Below are 13,713 nucleotides of genomic sequence, written 5' to 3'. Positions count from 1 at the left end.
CGTTTGCTGAGCTCTGACATGAGTTATGTTGTAAGCGAGCGTTTGTAAAACCTCCCCTGGCACCTCACAGCACTAGTCCATTGGGCCGTTACGTGCCATGGGTGTCACAGGACTTCACGTGGGTGCTGTGAGGGTGTTGGAGCAGGGCTTTGGGCTGGGAAGCAGAGAACAATGATGCTGTAGGAGTAGAGACAGGGTTCCTTATCCTGCGTGGTTACAAAGAGTGTAGCTGAGGGTGCAGGTTGATGGGAAAACTGACTTTCCTCTCCCAGAGCAGGGTTGCAAGGATATAAAGAACCTCTCGTGGGCGCTGGGCTGCAGCGTGAGTTTTTTCATCTAGCAGATTAAATGCAAAGGAATTGGGACTGAGTCTGTTCTTTCATGTGTAGGCGCTTCATCCCCTCCGGATGAGGGGAGGGGAGGGTTGAGGATTCCCAGTAGGGTGGAGAAAAACGGGCTGGGAGGGCAGCTGTGAAATAGAGGTGACCAAAAAGAGAGAAAGTTGGCAGCTGGTCCTGCTCAGGAAACATGTCCAGGCGGCCCTTCCCTGCGGGGTTTAGGCAGGAGCTGGGGTTTAGGCAGGAGCTTGGCTCCAGGCAGCTGGAGGGAGCTCTGTGGGCTGGCTGCAGGGCTGAGGTTTGCGGTTCCGGCGGCAGGTACCCAACTTCATCCAACTTTTTCACCAGGGAAACCAGCTTATTTCTGGGCTCAGGCTCAGCAGCACTTTCTCAGCCTGATGTATTAATGCGATCAGCTAGTCTCGCTTCCCACGTAGCAGGGGTCACAGAGCTTCCCCAAATTAATTAACAGCAGCAAATCCATTACAACCTCTTTGACAGTTGTTCCAATGGCTAATTGTATCCCCTTACGTTTTTCTTTGACGCTGAATTTGCAGAGTTTCAGCTTTCCAGCTTATATATCTTCTTGTTCCTTGTCCGCTGGCTGAGTTTCTCATAGACCACATTTTGGGGTTTTATTCCCAGATGATGAAGTTCCCCCTTCGGTTCTGTTGTATGTAGCAAGTCCTGGAATCTCTTGCTGTGGAGCAGATCATGGATCTTCTCTCTCTGAGCTTCAGCGTCTTCCACCACCTGTGGATGCTGCAAGTGGTGACAGTGTTTCTGATTGCCTCTTTGTTCACCTGAGCATCAGATGAGCCTGTGGGCCCTGCAGTGTTGCCCCCCCAAAAGACACCTTTAGCTGTTGAGTGGCCATGACATCTAACAGGCTTCATCACGGAGATTTGAAGTTTTCTCCCCAATTTACTCCCTCTAGGGTCTCTTGCATGGTAGATTCCCTATTTGCCATTCTATTTTAAGATTTGTTTTTCAATTGACTTACTGAGCATCATCCAGTTTTGATATCATTCTAGTTTCTTCATCAAGATCAGAATTCTGATGCAGATCCCTTGTGGGATTATTGTTTTAAAGCTCTTTCCTTTGTTACCCGTGTTGGAGATCTCATGGAAAAGTTACCAAGAGAGCCTGACAAGACCGATGTCTGTAAACCCACATTGGCTGTTGTGGTGGGTTGACCTCGGCCCCATCTGAGCCCCTCACCTGGCCACAGTGTAACATGGGAAACCAGGTCCCTGGCTTCTGTTTTTCACACTAGGATGGGAGGAATCGGCAGTGATTTGTGTGCGATGTTGGAAGGGCTTATCCCAAGGGGATACTCGTTGTTCGCAAAGATGCTGGAGTGATGGGTTTCCCCTGGACCTTCCTTCTGGGGAACCCAGCAGAGATCTTGGATCTCTCTGAGCCGCTGTAAGGTGAAGACACAGGGGATGGAGGCAAGGAGGAGGTGAACGGTGGTCGTTAAAGGGCTCCATCCAGATAAAGAACCCAGCAGAGACGCTTTCCCCGGTGGGGAGAAGGGCTGAGGGCAAGGCGAGCTGCTCCCCACCGCCTCCCCCACCCCTCTGGCACTGGCAGAGAAGCTCCTTTGGGAAGGCAGGATGGGATGCTTAGGAAAAGACTAATTAAAGACAAGACTTTTAAGAGATCTCTGACCCGGGGCTACAGCCTGGCTCTTAAATGGCTCAATTAGGAGGCATTTATCTTGAGTAACTTCCCAGGCAGGTACAAGCAGAGGAGCTCCTTGGGGAGCAATGCAAACGGGGGGGGGCAGGCAGAGCAGAGCCCGGTGGGTCTGCAGGGCGGGGGGGTGGCCCCACATTTCTGTAGGCAAAGCCCAGACCCTTTCCCCTCCTCACCGGGAGGCCTGACACAGGGCTCAGGACCTCTGCGTGCTGCCTGCACCCTGGGCTGGGGGCTTAGGCCAGGCTGCCTGCTCCCCGGCAAGGGGGGGGGGGTAAGACTAGGCTGTCCTGGGGGCTTAGACCAGATCCCCCACCGCACTTCAAGCCCAGCTGCGGTACTTAGGCCGATTCGTTGCCCGCCCGCGCAGCCCTCCCCGCCGTTTCTGCGTTGATGACAGCGCTTCAGCTGCACGGATTACAGACGTTAAGCAGCTCCGCCATGTCTCCAGACCCGTCATTTCCCACCGTTAATTAACACTCGCCGGCTCCTTCCGATCATTATTTTTCATAATGGGAGCCGCGCGCCCGGGGGGGTGCTATACCCAGCCCTCGTAACGGGGCCGGAGGCGGGGGCTGCCCGCACGATCGCTCTGCCCCGCGTCTCGAGAGAGAGAGGAAACGCCGGCAGCGCGTCCCGGTAATACCGGGCCGGGGGCGACCGCTCAACTGGGGTGAGAGGGATCGAGAGGGCCCGGCGGGAGGACTCGGGGGGTCGCGGTGCCCCCGGGGCGGGGGGGGAAACCACACGACGGGACGGACGGCACGGAGCGGCCCCAGCAGCCGCCGCCACATGGTCGCGGGCACTTCCCCGGTCGGGCCCGTTGGGGGCGGGAGTGGCGGCGGCGGCCAATCAGGGGGCGGGGGCGAGGACTCCGGGATAGGCCGGTAAGAGGAGAGCCTGGTAGCCGCGGCCTCAGCAACCAATGGGCGCGCGTTTCTGAGGAAAGGCAGGTGTTCCTGCCAATAGGCGTTCCGCGAGGGGTGGTGGCCGGGAGTGGAAGAGCCAATAGGTTCGCTCGCCGCTTAACGGGCGGGCCGAACGGCGAATAGCGTCGCGTGCGGGCGGGGCGCGCGGAGTGGCTAGCCGGTGCGGGCCGCCATTGTGGCCAGTTCGATCGGTATCGGGAGCGGAGAGCGGAGCTCAGCGAGCCCGGAGCAGGGAGCAGCCCCCCCCACGGCCGGCCTCAGTCACCATCACACCGCGGGAGGCGGCGCAAACAGCCAGTCACCACCACCGTCCGCACCGAACAGCCGCCGCCATGAGCAGCGAGGCCGAGACCCAGCCGCCCGCCGCCCCCGTCCCCGCGGCGGCCCCCGCCGCCCCCGCCGACTCCAAGCCTAACGGCGGGACCGGGAACGGGGGCAGCGGCCTGGCCTCGGCGGCGCCTCCCGCCGGCGGGGACAAGAAGGTCATCGGTGAGGGGAGGGGGTGTCCGCGGCGGTTGGGAGGCCTCGGCGGCGGCGCGAGCTTTACCCCCACCACCCCCCCCCCCGCCATCGCCGAGGGGCGGCGCGAGCTCCCCCTCACTGAGGGGCGGCGCGCGCCGCTTCCTCCTCCTCCTCGCGGCGCGCGCGCCCCCTCGCTCGCGCCCGCGGCGGCCGTTGGGCGCCCTCCCCCGCCCCCCCCCTCCCGCGCGCGCCGCCGGGCCCCGCGTGTCGGCGGGTGGGGGCGGGGCGGCTCAAAATGTCCGCCACGCGGGGCCTTTGTGTGCGCCGCCCCGCCACGTGCCGCCCTGACGCCGCTGCTTCTCTCCCTCTTCCCCCCCTCCTTCCCCCCCCCCCAGCAACGAAGGTTTTGGGAACAGTGAAATGGTTCAACGTGAGGAACGGTTACGGCTTCATCAACAGGTGAGGGCCCGGCGGGGGGAGGGGGGCGGCTGGGCTCGGGCCTGGCGGACGTCGGAGCCCAGATGGAGCGCGGCTGAGGGTGACATGTGCCGCTGGGAGCGGGGCAGGTGGCCCTGGTCACCGCTGTCACCCTCCGTGGTGACACTTGGCAGGAGAAACTGGTAAGATGTGTCCTGCCCCCGCCCAGGATCCCTTACCGCCAGCTTGTATCCGGTTGGTCTTTTACTGCTGGACTCCTGGCCTTGCTCTCCTAGTGAATTGACTTTCATGGCGGTATTTCTTACGTTAACGTTATTTTTTTCATGGTGGGTTGGGTTTTGGGGGTTGGTTTGTGGGTTGTTGGGGGTTTTTTTTGTTTTTTGCTCTTCAGGGTATAAAAGTCTGCTGATTGTTAGCACACACAAAATATTTGTTTAAACTCCTGCATGAAGTTCAGTCACATGAATGCAAGCACAAATTGCTTTGAGTGCCTGGTAATTAAAAGCGCATTCTGTTGAGGAAACCCTAAATGTACAGGGAAATGAGCAATATGAATATTGGGTTGGGTTTATATTGCAAGACTGGAGTGTGTAAAGGGGTCTCAAGAAACAAGTGCCTAGAAGATTCTTTTAATGACAGTAGTTGGTTTTAAAGAAAAAATTGAAAACTTAAGAGTTGTGTCAGTACTTAAAATTGGCCTATCAGGGAAGCCATCCAGTAGTAGAGGAATCCTGGAATTGCTCTGCAAACCATTTCAAGTGTAGATACTGGTACTTTTAGTGGGCTTTTTATTTAGGTTTGGTTTAAATATTGCTTCTTTTTTTAAACCTATCTGTTACCTTATGACCCAATCTTAAGTGTCTGCCAAGCTCCTTAATTGGTTTTGCCTCTGCAACTTTAAAAACTTGACGCTGAGTCTGCCCGGTTTGTGTTCTTCACGTAGCGTTTTAATGTTAAACGTTGTATAGTCCTCGCTGCTGTAAGCTTTAGCGTCTTTTGGCTTTTGTAAATGCCTATAAAATCATAGGCCACAAACCCTACCTCTAGGGAAGGCTTTTTCCTGTTTCCCTCAGTAGTGGAAATGCTCAGTGATGTGAGTCAAGCAAGGAAGCAACAGCAGCTACTTAAGACATCCGAATGGCTTCCCCAGCCATTAATTTGGCAGCTGTTTAATCCCTGAGGTTGCCATTTTTAATGAGAAACCCAGCGTGATCTCGTGTTATCAAGAGATTAGAGCTGCAGCCTGAGAACCAAACTGGAGGACATTTCCTCAACTCTGGAATCTCTCTGGCTTGCTGCAAGGGAAACTTCGTGGGAGCTCCTGCCCTTGCTTGTCTTTGCTTCAGCCGGGTCTGCTTGCAGCTAAAATTAGCTTTGGAACTAAAATTTAGCTTTGATGTAGGCGCACGTTGACTTCCAGTATTTCCTGTGTTCTTTTAATGTTAAAAGTGTCTTTCTGTTCTGAAGTATTAGTTTGAATTCTGAGTGTCTGTCAATTGTTTCTCACAGTTAGTCAAAATAATAAATGGATATGCAGGCCACTGGCTTGGTCCTCTTACCATAATTGGAGCTGCATGTTGATATCTGGCTTTGTATTTTGTGCTCTGCTGGACGTAACGGTGGTGTTCTTTTCATCTGTCTGCTTGTCTGATGCCTTTTTTTTTTTAATTTTAGGGGTTAAAGATGTTGAGGGGAGAATTGTTTAGTGCAAAGATAAGCTTGTTAGGCCTTGAGTGGGGGTTTCTCTTGTGCCATTTCAAGTTTTCTTTGAGAAAGTGATGGCTATTACTATTACACCATCCAAGCGGCAGTACGCTTGCAGTTTCTAGATGTGCTTGCTGGAAAACACTGTCAGGAACCACATGGCAGGCACTGAGCTTCAACACTGACCAGTGTATTTTTTTAACTAACTGTGCATACACCTTAATTATATCTGTGTAACAGAGTCATTCATTGATCTCAGACATCAATGTTCTCTTAAATGGAAACTGTGTTTTCAAAAGGACTTTAAAAATAAGCACCTGGTATGGTTGCCCAGAATTGAACTTGGGCAAGAGCTGTGGAGCGTCCATGCTTCCAGAGCACAGACGACGAGCACTTCCTACTGCCATTTTTCAGTTGAGAGTGAAGGAATGTGCTAAGCATTTTTTAAATTTTTTTTTTTTTTTTTGACTGGAAACCTGTTCTGGGCTCTTCTGAAGGTTTTCAGCTTTTGGAGCATCTGGTAAGAGATCTTACATTGCGAAGAAGGAAGTATTTAGGCTCAGGCTTTGCAAGGGCTTCTGGATGCTGCATCATGGGGCTCTGGAGATAAGGTGCCTCATGATGGTCAGACCAGCTATGCCATGTTGCCTTTTGACCATCTTTTCCCAGTGACCTTTGAGGCTTGTAGGCATCAGTTCCATGAGGAAACAAAGTGACTTATTTTTACTGGTGCTGACAGAATAGCCATATCTTGGATTTAGTTTTTGGAAAAGTCTCATCATCCTCCTGTTTTAAAGCCAGTAGTGAGGAAGACCTGTCTTTATCTTAAAAGAAGAAAAATAAATTCTGGATTCTGTCACCCATACTTGCAAGCTCTCCAGTTCTGAGCACACTTTCCCACAAGCTTGCTTTGCAATGTCTTTAACCAGTCATTTTAGGAAATGAAAGCCACTTTGCTACTGATTCAAACTGTTCTACAGACTAATGAAACTACCACAGCGAGGTTCAGTCTGTATGTATGGCTGAAAGTTTGTTATGGGTGGTGGAAACGGCATGTACAGCGCTCAAACCAGCACAGAGCCTGTTTCAGCTGTGCCTCTTAATTGCAGAACAGAAACTTTACTGATTTCAGTTGGCACCATATTGTGCTTGTCTAGCCTCATTCGGCATGGTAATGGTGCGAACTGTATCACCATCGTGCTGAAGGACGCTTTTGGATTCTTGTAGGTACAGACTTGAGGTGTTTCCTGATTCCTGTGATGGGAGAAATCCAAACAGACCCCTGTCAGAAATGATTGACCAGTCGCTGTCAGGTGTTTGTTCTTCTGCAGACATCTCCTTCACATCCTAGTGAAGTGTGCAAGAGGGAGCTTTCACATGCGGCTTACTGGACGTCAGTGCGTGCTCTGAACCTTGCATGGACTACCTGACATTCTCTTTGCTTTGAGCAGTAAGCTACTAGGGAACTAGTTGAGAGCAGGTTGAGGAGCTGATGCTGAAAGCTAGTTGTCTTGACAGTTCCCTGTTCTGTCCCCACCCCAAACGATGGAATATTTAAACTGGCCTAACTTAGTGTGTGTTTCATACATGAATTTCCATTTCCTGTTGTCTTGCAGGAATGACACCAAGGAAGATGTGTTTGTCCATCAGGTAAGATTTCCTTGAAACTGAAACATGTTACCTCTCTGAAACTTGCTGTGCATGACCTACATGAGTAGGATTGGAGTTGTGAGAGTGCCTCACGTTTTCCAAGAACTGTTACTTGAACACAAACAACTGTTTCTCACTATTGGATTGCAAGTAGAGCCTGCTTGCAGCTGGGGGTTTTGCACATCCACGTATGTCCATCATGAGGGCAGGAGATATGTGGGGTTGAGCAGGCTGATACTTACAGTGATGGAAATTGCACTGTCTGCAAGTACACTCTTGACTTGAGGATAACCGTTTGAAGCCCAGTTAAGTTGCCTTGTGGATTCATATAGTTGTTAGTAAGCGTATGGAAATAAGGTTAAATGAAAAGCTGGCAGCAGGGAGAGAAACTAATTGGGCTGTAATAGGGCCGAAGTACCAGTGAAGACTTCCTTTTTTGCAAAACTTTTATAGAATTTATGGCTCCAGGCTTTCAATGAAAGCCTGTAAACATTTTAATAGATACTTTTTTTTCAATTAAACAGATACATAGACTTAAATATTGTCGCTGGGGAGCATGTAAACCTCTGGAAACTAGACCAGAGTGAGACTGCACACCACACCTGTGGCTTATTTCATGGAGCAGGTTGGCCTTAGATTAGTCCTTGGTGTCTGACTTGTAAGTCCGTGTGATCAGCAATGTGTTTTTACCCTTTCTGTCTTAGGATCTCTTGTTGTGAAGCAGCCCACAAAGAGTTCTTGGTGGAGTGTGTCTTACATCTGGCATTTAGGAGCCAGTGGATTGTTCTTTTGTTTTAAGTTAGGCATATACTGCTGATGTTGTAAACAAAGGGAGGAAAAAGTAACCCCTGGAAAGTGTTTTGACTTGAGTTTGATTTGCCAGCTCTCAGCTTCTTGCTCGTGCTATGTCTGAATTACCTGTTATTAAAGTGTAGAGGCATTTGTTTATAAAAGGTTATTCTGTAATGGGCAGTGGAGAAAGGCCAAGCAACTCTACTGTGTTTCTGTGTACCGAGGCAGGAATATACACCCTGGAGGAAAGCTTTTTCATTACTCCATTTGCAAGTAGGGTAACCTGTAAGTGACCTTGACTTGATGTCAGATTTCAGGACTTGTCCTGTAACTACTGTCTGTGTTCCTAAAAGCACAGTTTGACAGTGATTTGCTTTAATGAAATAATTTTCATTATAAAACAGTTTTAGAGGTCTAATCTGAAAGAAATCAGCTCCTTTTAGGAGTTACAACTCTGTGTGCTTTTTCCTGTCCCCAATATCAAGCTTGGGTCTCAGGAACAGCTGTTACGCTTGGCTGCTGTTGTAATAAGGCTTCCTGTCTTTTCCTAAAATCTCTGCTTTATAGCCTGAGACTTGTGGGCATGTTTTTTCATAGGTCTTGTTCATTTAGGGGAAAAAAATCTAGTCAAATTCTGTTGCTGGTATTTTTTGTAAAGTTGTTATGCTTGTATTACTGTTCAGTGAGGGTGTTTGATAAGCAGAATGTGGCTGAGGGTGGTGCATATTGAGTATTAACTCATCTGTCAAAAATTTAATCCACTACTGAATAGCACAGAAAATTCAGTATTTTCTAGTAACGTCATTTAATGTGCAGGTACCAATATAAAGGCTTGTCTGGTGCTGATGCCTTAGAAGGGCTAATCCTTGGCGTATCATACACAGCTAGAGTAGATGTGTGATTAATTGGTAAATGCCGTGGCTGAAGCAATGGCATTGGAAGCCTCGGAGAAGGAAAAATCTTCATTTCTGGCCATCGATGTGTTTATGTAGGCTGCTGCACGCTGTAGTGGTGTGGGAAACGGTAGAGGGCTGGAAATCCGAGTGCATGATTGGAAAGGCTGATGTATTGATGTATATAACTCAGAGGAATGTATAAATACTGTGGGGGTGTTTAATGCTAAACTCTGGTTAGGAATACTATGGCCAGTGTGTATTGTGGGTTGGTTTGTTTTTCAAACTGCTTTTTCAGCTAGCAGGCAGCATGTTGATGGACTTTTTCAGTCAATGGTAAAGCTGTTGCACACTTCAAATAGGCCAGAACTATAGTAATACAGGTAAATTTTATGGCTACCTGGATTTTCAGTGTTTTCATTGTTTTTTCAAGAGTACAGGTCTTCCTCCTAAGATATTAAATACTCAAATTCCTTAATCTTAAAAAAAAAAATAGTCTTTAGATATGCTAAGTAGCATTCTCATGCTGTGCCTGTAAATGTAATTCTGCAATGTTATATTGTTAGACTGCCATAAAGAAGAATAACCCCAGGAAGTACCTCCGCAGCGTAGGAGATGGAGAGACCGTGGAATTTGATGTGGTCGAGGGAGAAAAGGTAAATACATTTCTCTGGTGTTAGAGTACGCACGGAAAACATGGTCTGCAGGCTTTGGTGTGGTGCCTGTGGTTTGAGTCGATGCCTGATGACATCCAAGGAGATGAATGGTTTTTCATTGCTTTACAATGTGGATGTAAATAGTTGCTCAGTACTAGATTATATTATGCTGTAAGTGATTTGATGCTGACTGACCTATGGCTATCCCTGCTCTTTAGGGTGCGGAGGCAGCTAATGTTACAGGTCCTGGTGGAGTTCCAGTGCAAGGCAGTAAATACGCAGCAGACCGTAACCATTACAGACGATATCCACGTCGTAGGGGTCCTCCACGCAACTACCAGCAAAACTACCAGAATAGTGAGAGTGGGGAAAAGAATGAAGGAGCAGAGAACATACCAGAAGGTCAAGCCCAGCAACGCCGTCCCTATCGCAGGCGGCGGTACCCACCTTACTATATGCGTAGGCCCTACGGGCGTCGACCACAATATTCCAACCCTCCCGTGCAGGGAGAGATAGTGGAGGTAACGTTTGCTAAACTGGCTTGATTGCTTTGGAGCAGGGTGATGGGATGCAGCTTTTTGCCACTTCTTGTAGATACTGAGGATGGTTTTTGGTAAGGTTTGGCAGTAGGATGAAATGTTGGAGCAGATGTTGATAAGCTGAAGCTTTTAAAAATCCAGAGTGTGTTCGAATTTGTGTAACTTCCTGTATGATTAACTGGATGAAACACACATTCTAATGGTGCGTACTCACGTGCCCCAGGATTGATGTCCACCTTGTTGTGCACCGCAGACTTGACCTGACAGCCCCTTACAGCTGGGCTAGTTGTGGTGTTAATGGGCTTTTGCGTGTGGCTAAGATGGTTTGTTGCCCAATGTCTTCCAGGGTGCTGACAACCAGGGTGCAGGAGAACAAGGCAGACCAGTCAGGCAGAACATGTATCGAGGTTATAGACCACGATTTCGCAGGTATGCTGCAGATCAACTTTTTTTTTTTAACCTTTTAGCAACAGAGACAGAACATGGCGATGGTCAGATGCTGCATTGTTAAAGCCTAGCTTGACTTTCAGGGGTCCTCCTCGTCAAAGACAGCCTAGAGAGGATGGGAACGAAGAAGATAAAGAGAACCAAGGGGATGAGACCCAAAGTCAGCAGCCACCTCAACGTCGGTACCGTCGTAACTTCAACTACCGACGCAGACGCCCAGAGAACCCTAAACCACAAGATGGCAAAGAGACGAAGACAGCCGAACCACCAGCTGAGAACACGTCCGCTCCCGAGGCCGAGCAGGGCGGGGCTGAGTAAATACCGGCTTACCATCTCTACCATCATCCGGGTGCGTGTCCAAAGGTTCTTGACGATACAGTGCGATGAGTGACCTTTTTCTTTTGACGCTTTCCTTTAATTTTTGCCTTACGAAGTTTGGACTATTCTTGTTCAGGTGATCAAATGTGCTGCACTTGTAAGCATGCTCACTAATGTTTGCCAAACTGAGCTGTGAGACTTTGCTGAACAAATGCCGATTAATTGGGAGGGTTCGGTTACCAGGCTTTAATTTTCATTGATGGAGTCACTCCCTAGAATACTGCCAATCTTAAAATCTTGGCTGTGCTCAGCAGTTCAGCTCACGACAGTCCTCGTCCACCCAGAAATAGTAATTCCAGCAGTGCTGGTATTGTGGCTTGAGAGTAGCTAGGGGAAACACTCAGCTCTGCAAGTGTCTGACTGTTGAGGTCCTGCAGTGCTGGTGTGGACCGTGTAAAGGTCCATCTTAAAATGTTCTTTCGTGGCAAGGTAGACTGGCTGTGATTTGGCGCTTGCTTGGTGCTGTCTTCTGATGGCCAGTTTTGCTAATTTGGCAGTATTTTCATTGCTAGGTCTTTCTACTTGCTCTGCTTTTTTCTGGCACCTCCTTGTTGGTTCTTCCTCTCTCTCCTCTGTTTCCTCTTGCTCCTTGCCTGGAGGGCAGGCAAAGACAAAGGGGCGTTTAGGCTCTGGTGGGAGTGGTGACAGTAACGGTGACATTAATGGGATGAACAGGGAATGCAGGAGCTGGCTGTGGCGAGTAGCTTGGTGCTGGCAGTAGCCGCAGACGCCTCCCAGCTCTGAGTGCTGAGGGACTTGTTCTTCAAGGGCTGGGGTGCCGCGGGATTCCTCATGCAGTTGGATGATTTGATGCCTCTTCAGGCTTCACCGCAGCGTTTTCTGTGTGCTTGCGAACCTGTTTTATCCTGGTGTTCATCTTAATGGTTAACACAAACCAAATGAATTCTTAACATCACAGGCTTTGAGAAACCCCAAGAGGACGTTGGGTTGCTCTTTGTGTCTGTTGATGATATTGGGGAATGAGAGTTGTGGTTTCTGTGGTCTGGGCAGTGGCTTGCTGAAGCCATGCTGCCTGTTAGGCACAGGTAGAAATTGCTCTTCAGCCGCCTTCTGGAGATCTTCAGTGGCCCTCAGGCCTTCCTGGGGGTTGCTCAGGGTTCTCCAGCTGCGTTTCCAGCTGTGTGTCCGCAGGGCCCAGTGTGAGCAGCGCTCCCCAGGAGGCTGTCGCTGGCGCAGGTGGGACTCCTTTGCATTCAGATTTAGTGTCTTCTCCTTCGGTAGTCCTGTGCCTGTTTTGGTCACTGGGAGTGGGCTGGTGGTGGGGGCGTGGTGGACAAAACACCTTTGTAAACCTCTGACCCTTGTCTGATCATCCTCTTTGTTCTCTTTTTCAGTTTAGTCATCAAAGAAAAGACTTAAGAAATGAAGAAGAAAAGAAAATGAAATTCCAGCAATAAGAAATGAACAAAAGAATTGGAACTGAAGACCTTAAGTGCTTGCTTTTTGCTGTTGACCAGATTACTAGAACTATCTGCATTATCTATGCAGCATGGGGTTTTTATTATTTTTACCTAAAGAAGTCTCCTTTTGGAAACGATAAACACGTTTTTTAAAAGCCTGTTTTTTCTCAATATACCTTTAAAGGTTTTTAAATTGTTTCATATCTGGTCAAGTTGAGATTTTTAAGAACCTCATTTTTAATTTGTATGAAATATACACCTGATTTTTTCAAGTCAAACTGCAAGCATCTGTTAATAAAGGTCTTAAAGAATTACCTTGTGTGCTTGGCTGTTTTAAACCTACTTCTGGATGTAAAAGGGTTGAAATTCAGTGTCCATAAAAGGTTTGGGGGGGAAAAAAAGACTGCTTTATTTCTTCAGCATACAGACTGTTGGGGTAAAATGCATTAAAAAAAAAAAAGTAATTTAACTGGAGCAGCTCAGCTGTGTCTCTGCTGGAATATGGCTGTCACGAAACTGGGATGGTGTGAGGGTGCCGAAAACGGAGGGGGAAAAAAACCCCCAAAACACCAAACCCCCTAAAAGTTGTTGCTGGAGCTGTACAGAGCACAGCTGCTGTTCTTGACTTGTTACATCACAGGAGTGATGTCCTCACAGCTGAGTCACTGCAAGAGCTGCTGGTGCATGGGATAGGAATCGAGGGGAAAACAGAAAAAGCGGGTTCCTGGCTGGGTTTGAAATCCGGAGCATCCGACAGCAGCTGCATGTTGGAGACCCCAGACCACTGCTTGGCAGTGGTTTGAGCTGTTTTCAGGTGTGGTGGGTTCCTTGTGTCCCTGTGGTGGCTCTGCTGTCCTGTGGGGTGAAGGAGCCTGAGCCCCACCTCGCTGTCATGGAAATGCTGCTCTTTCTAATTGCTCTCCTGTCTGCCCCAGGGCTGTTGCTCGCACTCTAACCCTTCTAGCTGCATCAGCCATCCATCCTTTGGATCACTGCTGTCCTGCTGTTCCACCCAGCCTGTCAGTCGTGCTCTTTATTTCTATCATGCGGCTTCCTTTTGTTTTTTTGGGTTTTTTTAGGTCCTTTCTAAAAAAAAAAAACCCAATGTCATTTAATAAATTACCCTGTGCTAATACCAGTGCCAGACTTGCTGTATCCTGCAGCATGGGAGCAGTCGGCCAGTGGTGTTTCTGTGCAGCACCCACAGCGGGGAGCTGTGCAAGAAAGCAAGAGGTTTCTTTCTGCTGTGGGTGAGACTAGAAATGATGTCATGGAAGGGCCCTTGCAGCCCCTCTGGTTTGGGCTGCGGGTGTTTTGCAGCCTGCCTGGGCTACAGAAGCGACTGCACATCTGTTCCGTTGCGGG

General features: G+C 49.2%; 1 protein-coding gene across 3 annotated transcripts; it reads left to right on the top strand.

The window, feature by feature from the left end:
- Positions 1-3,072: 3,072 nt before the first annotated feature.
- Positions 3,073-12,662, top strand: YBX1 (Y-box binding protein 1). Of its 3 annotated transcripts, none has more exons than XM_054849457.1 (8): positions 3,073-3,457; positions 3,826-3,889; positions 7,189-7,222; positions 9,474-9,563; positions 9,782-10,084; positions 10,449-10,531; positions 10,633-10,898; positions 12,283-12,662. In XM_054849457.1, exons 1-7 carry the CDS (start codon positions 3,301-3,303, stop codon positions 10,865-10,867), a joined length of 966 nt encoding a protein of 321 aa, XP_054705432.1. In that variant the 5' UTR covers positions 3,073-3,300; the 3' UTR covers positions 10,868-10,898; positions 12,283-12,662. The 3 variants fall into 3 exon arrangements, with proteins under 3 accessions (XP_054705432.1, XP_054705431.1, XP_054705429.1); XM_054849456.1 differs by having other exon boundaries at positions 3,146-3,457; positions 10,621-10,898; positions 12,288-12,662; XM_054849454.1 differs by having other exon boundaries at positions 3,146-3,457; positions 10,621-10,898.
- The last annotated feature ends 1,051 nt before the right edge of the window (positions 12,663-13,713 follow it).

This window comes from Grus americana, chromosome 21 (genome assembly GCF_028858705.1).
Source record: "Grus americana isolate bGruAme1 chromosome 21, bGruAme1.mat, whole genome shotgun sequence".
In the NCBI taxonomy this organism is placed as follows: Eukaryota; Metazoa; Chordata; class Aves; order Gruiformes; family Gruidae; genus Grus; species Grus americana.
Note: the sequence above shows the minus strand (reverse complement) of the source record. Positions and strands in the feature narration are given on the sequence as shown.